The 12,922-nt window shown below is 55.4% G+C and overlaps 1 protein-coding gene across 12 annotated transcripts in view; it reads left to right on the top strand.

Moving 5' to 3' along the window:
• Window positions 1–12,922, top strand: part of BRD1 (bromodomain containing 1) — a 55,137-nt gene that overhangs the window by 36,848 nt on the left and 5,367 nt on the right. For 4 of the 12 annotated variants that reach the window (XM_023221698.2, XM_023221699.2, XM_023221696.2 and 1 more), the window contains one exon: window positions 5,179–5,676. The exons of 1 other annotated variant lie outside the window; for it this stretch is intronic. In XM_023221698.2, coding sequence (XP_023077466.1) covers window positions 5,179–5,676 — 498 coding nt within the window. Of the gene's footprint in view, window positions 1–5,178; window positions 5,677–8,821; window positions 9,368–12,922 lie in introns of those variants that run through there. 7 more of the 12 variants (XM_023221701.2, XM_023221700.2, XM_023221703.2 and 4 more) reach the window with 4 other exon arrangements.

Below are 12,922 nucleotides of genomic sequence, written 5' to 3'. Positions count from 1 at the left end.
TTTGCAGACACTGGCAGAAAGTCATTGCCGCTGTGCTTTGCCCTGTGTCTCTGTAGTTGACCTGGACACGCTCCGGTTACACGAAGCAGACAGTAGGGTCAGACCCTCTCGCCACAGCATTAGCAGCTGGTTCATGGCCTTCTTGCCCTTCCCCTGCACATCAAAGTCAGAACAGCAAACAACTGAAATAAGACAGAATTGTTGTACCATTTTCTTTTGAAACAAAGATGCTCATCTCTTATGGACGTCTGTGCTCTGAGTGACGCACACAGGTCAGCGGGTCTTCACGGTCTCGGGGCCCTTTTCATCCCTGAACGTCCCGTGGCTCCTGTCAGCAGAGCTTCGCCCCTTTTATCCTGTTTGCATTGGGCGACTTGAATGAGAGCCGTTAAGCTTTTCTTTCTCTTAGAAACTTACTCCTGTGCATGCAGCTGAGAATTTCTTATGCATCCTTTTCCTCATTCTGTGCCTGTTTTTCTGTTTTGGGATTCTTCTGTTTAGTTCGCCATAGTATAGTACCCGGACTCCAGAATGTCTCTTTTGGGGCTGGTGTCAATTACGTTAGGTCCATAGAATAAAGACTTCTGTTTCAAGGTGAGCGCTTGCTTTTCTGTTCTCTCAAAGGCTGTTATTGTTAGCACCTGATCCCTCCTCTGCTTTGGGGGCCTCGTGGTTTTTCTGGGGAACGTTTGCCTAGAGGACCCTCTGGCGGCCACAGCTGTCTGGGCCCTGGGCTGCCTCGTTGTGCCCGGGAGTCCAGGTTGGTGTCTGGTCCCACAGCCTTTGCTTTCATGCAGCCCACTGAGGCATCCCACTGAGGCTGTGCGGGCCTCCCTCTAGGTGGACTGCCCTTCCGTCCTTGTCTTCTGTGCCCTGAGGACTGAGTTGTGAGGAAGTTGCCAGCAGGTCCACTCACCAGTCTCAAAATAGCTTCCAGCGCTTCTCTTCCTACACAGTTGTACCATTTTCACTGTAGAGCAGTAAGTTACCTTTTTAGTTTTTTTTAACCAGTGGCTTCCTCCATCGCCGTTGGGTCGCAGGGCTGAGGACCCCGCACGGTTATTGGGTTGCAGGGCTGAGGACCTCATACGGTTGGAGCCGCTTGGCCCTCCCCTGTGGTGGGCGTGGCTCCTCATACCCCCCAACACTTAGCAGGAGCCCTTGGAGACTGTTCTTGTTGCTTTGTAGCTCTGGAGTCATTTTATTTTTATGTAGTTTTTTTCTGGGGTGATTGTAAAGAAAACACATACAGTGTGACTGAGACACAGGTGGCCTCGAATCACCTGTTACACCCGATGTTCACGGTGACTCCATGGATGAAAAGGGCATATCCTGTGAGCTGACAGGAAAGTGGGTGGAGAAGCAAGCGGCCTGAAGGTCCACTCCGAGGTGAGGTGGGCAGAGTCCTGCCTCTTAGAGAAGACGGGGGTCTCTGGAGAGGCGAGTGCCAGACTGGAATGGGGACGTCACACAGTGTTAGGGAAGACAGCCACAAGCAAGCTTGTTAGTTGGTATAGAAATGTGAACTTATGATACTTATAATAGGACGAAAACCAAGAATCAGACATTTAAAAATCCAGCAGGAACGTTCTCATCAGTAAAGCTTCTCCATCATTTTTCTTAAATATAACCACAGTATTTTCACACCTGAAAAGATAGTAATTCCTCAATGGCAAATATACAGTCTCACTTAACTTGTAATTTCACAGTACCTATGTCATACTTATATTGCTTCCATTTGAAGTAGCCTGAACAAGCTGTAGCTGTTGGGTGCCAGACCCCTGAGACTCTAGTATCTGAAGGAAGGAGACTCCTCCTGGGCTGCGCCGTTGGTCCCTGTCAGTTCCCTTGCACCTGCCCTCCCGCGGGCTCTGCTGTAGCCGTGACTCAGTCTGCCGAGTGCAGAGGTTCGGGCTGTTGCTGTGAGCTGGCCCTGTCAGGGCTGACTTCCCCGGGGCTGCATGTCAGCTGGGTGGGGGCCACGCCACAGTTGGGATTCCGTCCTGTCTGATGAGCCTGTGGGATGGATGTGCAGCTCGCAGAAGGCTCATCTCCACCGTGTGCTCAGGTTGGTGTCTGCTGACATGGTGAGGCAGCACAGTGCAGGCAGGAGGAGCAGGGTCTGCACTGTGAGCTGGTGAAAGGGGCTTGCATTTCGAGTCCTTGGGATTTCCGGTCACAGTGATGCCTTTGCCAGAGGCTCTGGGGCGTCCCCTTTAGTCCAGGGCAGCTGTGGGCCCTTGATGTGCATGGGTGGAGGTCCTCTGCTGTGCATGGGCACTGAGCGTGTGGAGCACTGTGGCCCTCAAGAAAGGATGCGTGTTCCTCAGGGTAGAAGGTGCGGAGCGTGCAGCTTTGTCCCTTCGGAATTGCAGAGGATGGAGGCTCGAGGCACGGTTGTTGGAGGGACAGTGTGGTTGCCGCTCGTGAGCTAAAGTGTCTGCCTGTGTTACGCTGTGATTTTCCAAAACATCTTCTGGCTTCGATACAGAAGCCTTTGATTGACATCCTGGGTGGCCAGGTGGGCAAAATATTGCAGAATTGTTCTTGCAGACTTAACTAGGCCTTTCAGTTTCTTAGAGTAGCTGGTTTAGATTAGATAACCATTTTGCCATTTGGAATATGTGACAAGTTCCAGGGACGGGAATTCTAGGATCCTGACTGATGGTACATGGACGGGGTCTGAGAGGCTTATGCCCGAGTTGTATCGAGTGTGTTCTGAGCTTTCCTCATGTGCAGTTAAGTGATGGCCTGAGGTGCCCTGAGTCAGCGAGGTTTGAGAGGAGTTTGCCGCCTTATATGTTAACTTCCAGTCAGATTCCCACTCGAGGGATGGGTTGGGCTTGCCTGTTGTGTCGTGGAGCCTGGAGGCTCAGGTCCTGTTTTTTCTGATTTTATGGATGAGGAACTGAGGCACTGAATGGTCTGGGGGCCTTTTTGGTCCTGGCTGGGGGAGGGGCCTGTGTGGTCCCAGCTGGGCAGTGGCTGTGCACCAGGCACCAGCGACCTCTGTTCATGCCTCTGCTCAGTGTTGCAGGAGCACGTCCTTAGCCTGTGTGCTGGCGGCTGGAGCCCGACCTGCATGTGGAGCTGCCGCAGAGAGGTTGGGGGCGTGTGGGGTGCATTTGGGGGGCCTGTGGGGTGCATTTGGGGGGCGTGCGTGGCTGAGGCAGGGCCACGGGGGCCCACTTTGGGATAGACCAGGGGGTGGGGAAGTCCCTGCAGCGTGGAGATGGTTATGAGTCCCACATGGGCGTCCTTGCTGGGCCGAGAGCTGGAGGTGTGGAGGGAGGTGTGGAGGCGAGCGTGTGGCCCCTGGTGGGGGGGCCTCTGCAAGGCAGGGGCGTCTGCACATCTCGGGGCTGCTGTCACACAGGAGTGGTGGTTCCGAGGGTCGCACCAGAGGCAGGAGATGGGGGTTTACAGGGCCTGTTAGATAGCTGTGGAGAGGGTGGGGGAAGGGGGTCTCTTGGAGGTGCTGGAAGGAGACTCCTTCAGGCTCCATCTCTGCTGGCCTGGTGCTCTTGCGCCCACAGAGGCCAAGACTGGGGTTGACCACCGGCTTTGGCCCTGCAGAGGCCGTTGGGATTGCAGTGAGCAGTTGAATGTCATGATCAGGACGAGAGCTCGAGGGGGGCCAGGAGGTGGAAGAGGAGGCAGGAAGTGAAGTGAGGCCCCAGGCCTTCTGCCCCAGACAGTGGCTGCACCAGGACGCTGCAGGCTCAGTGCTGGAGCCCCTCCGGCTGCTGCACAGGCCCAGGGACGCTGGCGCCGTAGATGCTCATGAACAGCCTTGTTTCTCCGCATTGCCCAGTTCCCTCCGGCCAGCGTTCCCAGGTGTTTCACAAACACCTTTTCCTTAAGCCTGTTGGCGACGTTGAACAGGAGGGGAAGGAGTTTTGTCACCTCGCGTGTGCCCCTGCCTTGGGATACAGTGTTCCCACGTGACAGCTGTGCTCCCAGCGGCTGGCATGGGTGACTTTTTGTTGAGGTGAGGCTTTCCCCCTTGTATTTGAATCGGCTGTGAGGCGCTCTAAGGCGCTCAGTGTCATTTGAAATCAGAGGCACCTTGCAGCCGAAAGCACTGCTGCCCGGCGTCATGGAGCCCAGCCTTGGGGAGAACTTTTTTCTGTCAATCTCAAAACATTGCTCTGAGTCTTGTTGTGTAGTTTTGTATTTTCAAAACGACTTTTTGAATTACAATAGTAACCATACATACTACAGACGGTTTTAGAAAAGTTTGCAGGTTTAATGAAATGAAAGCTGTACCCAGTGATAATATATACTAAGGATTAAAGTGGTCACACTTCCTGTTCCCAGCACCGGTCCTGCTTGGAAAGAAGCCTCAGTGGCTTGGCCTGGTGCGGCATCGCCTCGCCCCGTCCGCCTTGTGCCAGAGCCTGTCCGGCCCCCTGGACTCAGGGCAGTGCATAGAGCCCGTCCCCTTGACCGCAGGCTCTGTACCATTTCACACTTCTGGTTTTTATAATGTCAAAAAGACTTTACAAAGAGGTTAGTCTTTTTCCAAAGATCTTTTATTTAAAAAACTTTTTTTTTTTTCCTGAAAGCTCCCATCACAGTATTTGGGAACGTGGCACAGACTTCTGTGCTGGGGTGAGCGGAGCTTTTTTCCCTGCCTTTCTTGAAAGTCATCCACAGTCAGTCACCACTCCCTGTTTTTTTCTTTTTTTGTTTGTTTGCTGTTTTTGCATTTTTTACTTGGAAGACCTTGAGCAGAGATTAGATTTAATGTGTCTTTCCTTTTATTTGCTAACCTCGTGGCCCAGTAGAGCTCTGTGGGAATGCCCACTTAAGGCTCCTTTAGTTATGTGAGATACCTTTTCTTCCTCAAGGTAAGTGAATCATTGATTGCAGAAATTGTTATGAACTCGAGTGATGTGTTTAATATTGGCGCGTGTGAAATAATCTTTCCCAGTTTTTTTCAGAGAGTAACTGTGCGCCTGGGCACTGCACCCAGGGCCGCAGCCTTTGGCTTAGGGAAGCCCACACAGTGTGGCCCGAGCCCACGGGGCCCGCACTGCCGAGCAGACAGTACGTGCGATGCGTTGTTTCCTTAACTGAATTAGTATTTTGGTGGGCTTCACATTTATAGTAAGTTTTATAATAGATTTTATAATCTTCAGTTTTCAAAAATCACTTTATTTATAATTTTTTCAGGAGATAACTCTCCCCCTAAACTTGAACCATCAGATGCATTACCTCTTCCTTCAAACTCGGAGACTAATTCAGAACCACCAACCCTCAAACCAGTAGAACTCAACCCAGAGCAGAGTAAACTTTTCAAAAGAGTCACATTTGATAATGAATCACATAGCGCTTGCACTCAGAGCGCACTGGTAAGCGGACGCCCTCCAGAGCCCACCCGCGCCAGTAGTGGCGATGTGCCGGCGGCGGCGGCCTCCGCGGTGGCGGAGCCAGCAAGCGATGTAAACAGACGCACTTCTGTTCTCTTCTGCAAATCGAAAAGTGTAAGCCCCCCAAAGTCTGCCAAGAACACTGAAACCCAGCCAACTTCTCCTCAGCTAGGGACCAAAACCTTTTTGTCTGTAGTCCTTCCGAGGTTGGAGACTCTTCTGCAGCCAAGGAAAAGGTCGCGGAGCACATGCGGAGACTCCGAGGTGGAGGAGGAGTCCCCAGGAAAGCGCCTGGATGCAGGTAAATGCCGCGGGCGGCCCTGAGGCGCCCTTGCCCACCCGTGCCGGGAGCGTCCTTCAAGATCCTTGGTGTGATGGGGGGGTGCCGAGCTTCTGTTTCTGCGGCATTCTCTTAATTTCCAGAGAAGACAGCAGTGCAGTTTTTTCTTTCAAAAGCCTTGAATTGCAGTTCTGAGGTCGGCGCCCTCATGGGGGGTCTGTTTGCCACGAGAGATTGTGCAGCCTTGCTGGGCTGCCCTGGGCCAGGGGTCAGTGGTCCTTGGTCCTGTCTTCTGCCGCATACTTCCTCTCTGAAGCTAGAGTGACTGGCTCACTGCAGCCTCCAACTCCTGGGCTCGAGTGATTCTCCTGCCTCAGCCTCCTGTGTAGCTGGGACTACAGGTGCTCACCACCACTGCCAGCTAATTTGAAAATTTTTGGTAGAGGTGGGGTCTCGCTGTGTTCTCCTAGCTGGTCTTGAACTCCCGGCCTCTGACTCCCAAAGTGTTGGGATTAGATGTCTGAGCCACTGCACCTGGCCCCTTCTGATCTTTAAAAAAGTAGAATGAATTCAAGTGTAGTTTTAATTGGTCATCTTGACTTTGCTGTGCACATCTGGGTAAACTGGTGACTGGCCGCTCCCAGCACTTGTGGGAGCTCCACTCTGCACCCCTCAGTCAGGTCTCCTGCAGCCCCACAGACCTAGGACCCCGGGGTTGAGCCTGGCCCTTCCCTGGGCCTCTGAGAGGACCTGCCCTCATGGTAAATGCAGTACTTTGCAGTTGATTTCAGCAACGTTTCCTCACTGTTTTATGTGGCCCTGTTAGCCACATACGTGATGAGGTATTAGAACCTGCTGAAATAGCACCGGAAAGTGCTTCTCATCTCTTCCTGTGCTTTCGTAACTGAACTCTGTTGAATTACTCGGCGAGGGTGTTCCTGTGTGTGTGCGTGCGTGCCGAGAGCATTTGAGGAGGGCAGCTGTGTTCCTGCAGCCTCTGCTCCCCGCCCCTCAGAGGAAGTTGAGGAGTTTGTGTCCTTTTAAGAGGAGCCCCTGTCTTCGGTTTGCTTGTTCAGTCCCGGCTGCGCTTCTGGAGGTGCCAGGTCAGGCTGCCAGTGTCTCCTTTCTGGAAGCGTGTTTGGAGCACGTTTGTCATACTGGTTTTTGTCCCGAGTCAAGGCTTGGTTCCCGTCTGCCCTGTCTGCCTGTTATACCTAGATAAGGGGAAGCGCGTTTTCTTCTGGCTGTGCTGGTGTGCGGTGGTTCCTCGTGTACTTCAGCAATGAGAGAGAGTGGGGCTGGGTGGGTGTTGCTTATTTCCCAGAGGGGCAGCGAGTGAGCCCTGTGTCGTGGAGCCTCGCCGGGCTGGTGGGAGACGGAAGGCTGTGGTGGGCAAGACCCGCCCAGGCCACTCCCTCACATCTTGACCCTGCTCCTTCTGCTGGTCTCTGGCCTGAAGCGTCTGGGAGGGGAGTGAGACCAGGTGCTGTCTTTAGCCTTTGTGCACCTCCCACCCTTGCCAGCGAGCAGGTCATGCCTCTTGTTGCCAGAGTAATTTCTGGTAAATTTCATTTTGATTTGTATGAAAATTTTGCACATAAATGAATTGTGTAGAAATTTTCTACCCACGTGCTTTTACTTTGATGGATTGATACTAAATTGGTATTTTAAAATAATTTGAAAAAGGTTTTTTGGTTTCTAAGTAATATGAGGCTATTGAAATGCTTCACAAGATACCGATAAGGATAGATGGCCCTTGACTCAGGACTTGGGGATGTCTCTTTACCTTACGTTGGTCCTTCTTAGCCACCTTTGGCGAAAGCCTCTTTGACCTGGTTTTCCAAGCGCCCTGGAAGTCCTGCGATGAATCGGGTCAGGGTGCTGTGCGCTGGGTACTAGAGGTTGGTTCGGTGCAGCGTGCGTCCCCTCCGCACGCAGAACTTGGAGTTCGGCTGACGCTCCGCTTCCTGGGGGTTTCACGTCTGTCGGTGGCGGAGGTGTGGGGCTCTGTGCCTGGAGGCCCTGCTGGCCGTGGGGCTGGGGTTTGGGGCGGCGTCCCCTCCGCACTCGGCAGGGTGCTCGTGTGGTGGCTTCCACCAGGGGGCGCCACCCGACCGGCCCTGCCCCGGCTGTGGCCGCCCACCGTGGACAGAGTGTTGCCGGCTGGCGGCCACGTCCTCGGCAACCTCTCAGGCTCGCTCATCAGATGCCCCTGGTAGAAGAGCACGTGTCCCCTCCAGGCCTCGGCCCTACACTGGAGTGGAGTGTTTTGCGGGACTCCCGTGGTGGCAGTGGTGTAGAGCAGTCTCACTGCAGAGCTTCAGTGAGCGTGGCCCGTGGTGGCTTTTGAGAATTATGGTGCCCTTTGATCCTGACTGAAGTGGAGGTTTCTGCGCTCTCATTCCCGAGTGACAGTGGGTTTCCGTAGAGGCGCGGTGAGTTCCTGAGCTCTCTCCTGAGCAGCTGGGAGCCTCAGCAGCATTAAGACCGGGCCCTCGGGAGCAGGAGGCATTCCACTGCTGCGGCCAAGGTGCCCGGGGGAGGGCTGGGCGTGCTCTGAATGGTGCCAGTCCCACCATCCGCCCTCGCTTTGGGTTCACCGGAACCTTCCGGTGCTCTGCACGTGGGGGGTTTCTTGCTCCGAGCTGCAGATCTTCTCAGTCTTAGGACAGGAATTACTCAGAACCCTCTGATGTTTTCCAAACATTCATCTGTGTGCTCTGAACTTGAAGGAGTGCTCTGGCATTTACCAGCACGCGCACGATTCGGAGTCAGGCTGAACAGGGCTGCTGGTCCGGAGGCGAAGCACTCACTGGGGCCTCCCGCCCGAGTGCTGTGCCGCGGCCTTGTGCTTCCGCGATGGCCCAGCCCGAGGCTGGCCCTGGCTCGTGGCCTCCTTCCTCCGCGGCTGCGCGCTCACCAGCAGCGAACCCTCGCCTGAAGCGGTGTTCCGCGCGCCACCATTTCGGAGAGCCCTGCCGCGAGTCTCCATGTGCACATGCCGGGGCGTGAGACCGCGGGCGGTGACCCCTGCTGGAGAGTCCGTGTGCACGTGGTGGGGCGTGAGAGCGCGCAGGTGTCTTTGGTGTCCTTCGGCTGTTCAGGGAGGAGGCTGAGCTGTCCTGCCCTTTCATTCAGACTAAATGGCTTTTTCACTGTTTTCCAGGTTCTCACTTTAACCACTAATGTGCTGGGTAGTTCACTCTTTGGACCCTAATCATTTTCTCTTACCTCAACTTGGACTGGAGTTCTGCTAAGCTGCCGTTTTGGAACACACAAAGATCACTGCATCTTGCCTTTCACTTAATTCTTGCGGATCCCATTGGAACCATCAGCTCAAACATCCTCTAAACACAAACACAAACAGCAGCCCTGGAGGAACTCTCCCCCACCCCAGCCCACCCCCTCTGTAAGTCAGCCCGGCAGTGGGAATGGTGCTGGCGCCCGGTGCACGCCTGGAGCTGCTGGGATGTCGCGGCGCCTCAGCCTTCCCTCTGGATAGTCACAAAGGACGCAGAGGAGAGCCCGGCACCGGCCGGGAGCCTGCTGCAGCCGACGACACAGTGGACAGCATTCTGAGGCTGTCCTGAGCGTGTGGAGCCATCCCGTGGTGACCTTTGGTTCGCGTGCGGCGGCCATGCCCAGCGCGTTGTGCTGTGTTGGTGCCGTGGGGTGTGGAGGAACTCGGCTCGGCGCCATCTGAGGATGTGGCATGGACAGTGCGTGCTCACTCACTTGCTAGCATCTTCTCTGTTTCTGGGTTTTCTACCTGATTTCCTTCTCCCCTTAACTTCCCCTTCCTCTGTTTTCTCCCCACAATCCCCAGTGGATTCTTGAGCAGTGCTGCTGTTTGTCTCTTGCTGGCCGCCACACTGAGTGTCCCTGCGGCCAACTGAGAAGTCCTGCTCGTTGGGTGGGGCATCCCTGGACGCCTGAGATCTTGTGCAGGCGTCTGGCCTGGGCCTCGGGTCTGTCTCTGACCATCCCGGCTGCATCGTCACGGAGCGGGTCCCGGCGAGATGGGCCTTGGGTCTGTCTCTGACTGTCCCCAGCTGCACTGTCATGGAGCAGGTCCCAGCAAGTCTTGTGCAGGTGTCTGGCCTGGGCCTTGGGTCTGTCTCTGATCGTCCCGGCTGTGTTATCACGGAACGGGTCCCAGCAAGAGCCGAGTGCTGTTGGACGCTTCTTCTGTGTGTGTTTTTATTGAGAGGTTGAAAAATGCACCAAAAATGCTCTCCTTTTAACGATGGTGAAAGTGAAACTGAAAACAGAAGATAATGGGCTCTCCCACCTCTGGGGCAGCGTGGATGCTGGAGCCTTTGCACTGCGTGGGGCCCTCAGGGCTCTGGTCTTTGGGGTGCAGGCTCAGCCCACCTGCTTCATACGGCCAAGCTTCCTATGAGCCGGAGAAGCCGAGGCGGCAGCTTGGGTGCCGGTGGCGGGGTGGGCAGGGGCGGGCTTGTGTCCTGGGCTGCGGGGATGTGTTCCCATGGCTCCCTGCCCTCAGGCGTCTCGGCAGCCACTGATCGGGGCCTGTTGTTTTTGCATCTGTGGCCTGGAGGAATTCGTGGTGTCCACATGGGTTAGGGGCTGAGAACCTGAGGCTAGAGGAGACTATGGCCCATCAGTCAGACCTGCAGGCCTCCGCCTCCCCAGGTGGGCCCTGGGGCTTCTCTTCCCTGTGGGGAGGGGCGGTGTCCCAGCTGCTGTGGCCCGTAGTCTCTCAGAAGACCCTTTGGGGACCTCCCGGGACAGTTGCAGGTGTGCTGTGGATATACCTGGTGACAGACAGGCTTCCAGGGACCACGCTTGACTGGGCTGTGGGACACCTTTGTGCCATCTCCTTTGGGAGCAGAGAGGGACGTTTCTGTATTCAGTGTTTGGTCTCCTGGGAAGTCACTGGGAAGGCCCCTTGAGGGTGGGCGGACCCTGGCCACTGTGGGAATTTGTGCAGCTCCTGTGTTGAGGGGACAGTGGCTCTTCCCTGGCAGCCGCCGCCTCTTTTAATGTATTTTACACAATCACCAGCTTTACTTTCAGCATTAAAAAAACACCTCGTGCTGAAAAAGTTGGTGAAAGTTGCCCGCTGCCGTATACACGATTTAGAGACTTGGGCCCGACGTCAGTGCCTGTAGTTTGCAAATGCCTCATGGACCAGGCACCCATCTCTGCAGACCTCAGGCCCTGGGTTCCCCACGTTGGGTCCCACCTCAAGGCTGGCCTGGGCTTCAGTATGTTCTGGGCTGAGGTCCTTGCAGGGCTGCCGAGGGTTGTGCGTCATGGTGGACATCTCCCAGCTGGCCGGAAGAGCCTCACAGGGCGGGAGTTGGCAGGGCTGAGATGGAGAGATCTCAGAACCGTAGCTGTCTTAGATTATTTTCTGGTGGCCCAGGTGGAGGCTGGGAGGGTCTGGGCAGCACAGGCCACCTCGAAGCTCCCCTGAGGTTCTGGGGACTCCAGGCAGTGGCCGCAGAGCCTCCCGGGCCGTGTCTGTGGCCTGGTCTGGCCTCTGGGGTGATCCTGCACTGCTGTAGCACCCGAACTGCGGCCACCGCGCCCCCACCAGGCCTCTCGCTGGTGGTGTCTGGGTTGGTCTGGGTTTGTCCGTGCTGCCCACGTCTTCCTGTGCCCTGTCACATTTTCACGGGTGACACACGGAACCTCTGTGTGTACTTGCATCATGTGTGCACTCACTGAATGCTTAGGAAAATTAAGAGGGGCATTTTATCATTCTCCTCTTTCTGAGAATTAAGGACTTGCCTTGTGTTTTAATCCCCTGCCTGGCCCCACTCCATGTGGTGGTGCTCGTGGAGCTGGGGCCTTCATGGCTAGTGAGTGGCCTGTGCATGGCCTGGCTGTGTTGGGGCTGCAGCTGCCAGCACAGCTGCGGGTGCTCCGGTGCTGGGGCCCTCAGGCTGGCGTCACTGGGCAGTCTTGTGAAGGCTGCACTGGTCCTCGTCTTCCCCCAGGTGGCCATTGCTCGGCAGAGCAGTAACTACTCAAAGCCTCTCCACCCAGGCCCTGGGCCGCGTCTGCTCAGCCTGGAGCAGGCTCACCCGGTACCTGGGGTCTGAAGTGCGCTGGGGGCCTGGCTGTGGGGTGTGGGTCGCCAGGCTGCTGTCTGGAGACGGCTCACACGGCATTGGCAGACCTGTCCCTGGGCCTGTGGGCTGAACGCTGGCAGGGGTGCTGGGCTCCGTCCGTCCACTGCTGATGCAAGCTGGGTGGGCTTCCCCTGCCTTCACCCACTCAGGTGGGAGTAGGGATGGAGTCCTTGCTCCTGAGGGGTCCTCAGGGGCCAGGACAGGACTTTTAACTCCCTCTTGAGACACCTTCAGGGCCTGAGTGTGCAGGGTTTGAGCCGCTCTGTGATGAGTGTGGGGAGGATGTGGAGCCCTGGGGCAGCTCAGCGTGTGGCTCGAGGCCTTCTACTGTAGGTTCTTGCATTTATTTGTTCCCTTGCCAAAAATGAGTATGACACCCCCACCTGGCCTGCCTTAAAATGACCGAGGTTAAAATGAGAAACACGGAGCTTCGTTTGGAGCTCAGGGTACATTCCAGTCCAGCAGACACAGAGCGAGTGTCTGACTTGAGTCTGTGGAGGGCAGCAGGGCGCCCGCCTAGTCTGCGCATTCCCTTCTGAGCTGTTCACCGAGGTTGTAAATTTAGCCCCTCTGTTTCAGTCAGTTGTGCTCATTGAGAACAGACGGGAAGCGTTTGAAGCAGGTGGAAAACCCCGCAGTCCAGCCATTCCCTTCGAAACATGTCTCCCAGCCACTCGGGAGGCTGAGGCAGGAGGATCACTTGAGCCCAGGAGGTCGAGGTTGCAGTGAGCTGTGGAGTCCATTGCACTCCATCCTGGGTGACAGAGCAAGACATCGTTTCCAAAAAAAAAATCTACATTAATACTCTATTTACAAATTTACACAGTTTCCTTTGGAAATAGATTTAAAAATTTTTAAGGATGAGGTAGGCAAGAAAATGGGGTTCTTTTTGGATAAAAAAATTCACACAGCTGGGTGCAGTGGCTCACGCCTGTAATCCCAGCACTTTAGGAGGCTGAGACGGGCGGATCATGAGATCAGGAGATCGAGACCATCCTGGCTAACACGGTGAAACCCCGTCTCTACTAAAAATACAAAAAATTAGCTGGGCGAGGTGGCGGCGCCTGTAGTCGCAGCTACTCGGGAGGCTGAGGCAGGAGAGTGGCGTGAACTTGGGAGGCGGAGGTTGCAGTGAGCTGAGATCCGGCCACTGCACTCCAGCC

This window comes from Piliocolobus tephrosceles, chromosome 19 (genome assembly GCF_002776525.5).
Source record: "Piliocolobus tephrosceles isolate RC106 chromosome 19, ASM277652v3, whole genome shotgun sequence".
NCBI classification, from domain to species: Eukaryota; Metazoa; Chordata; class Mammalia; order Primates; family Cercopithecidae; genus Piliocolobus; species Piliocolobus tephrosceles.
This window is presented reverse-complemented; position numbering and strand designations above follow the sequence as displayed.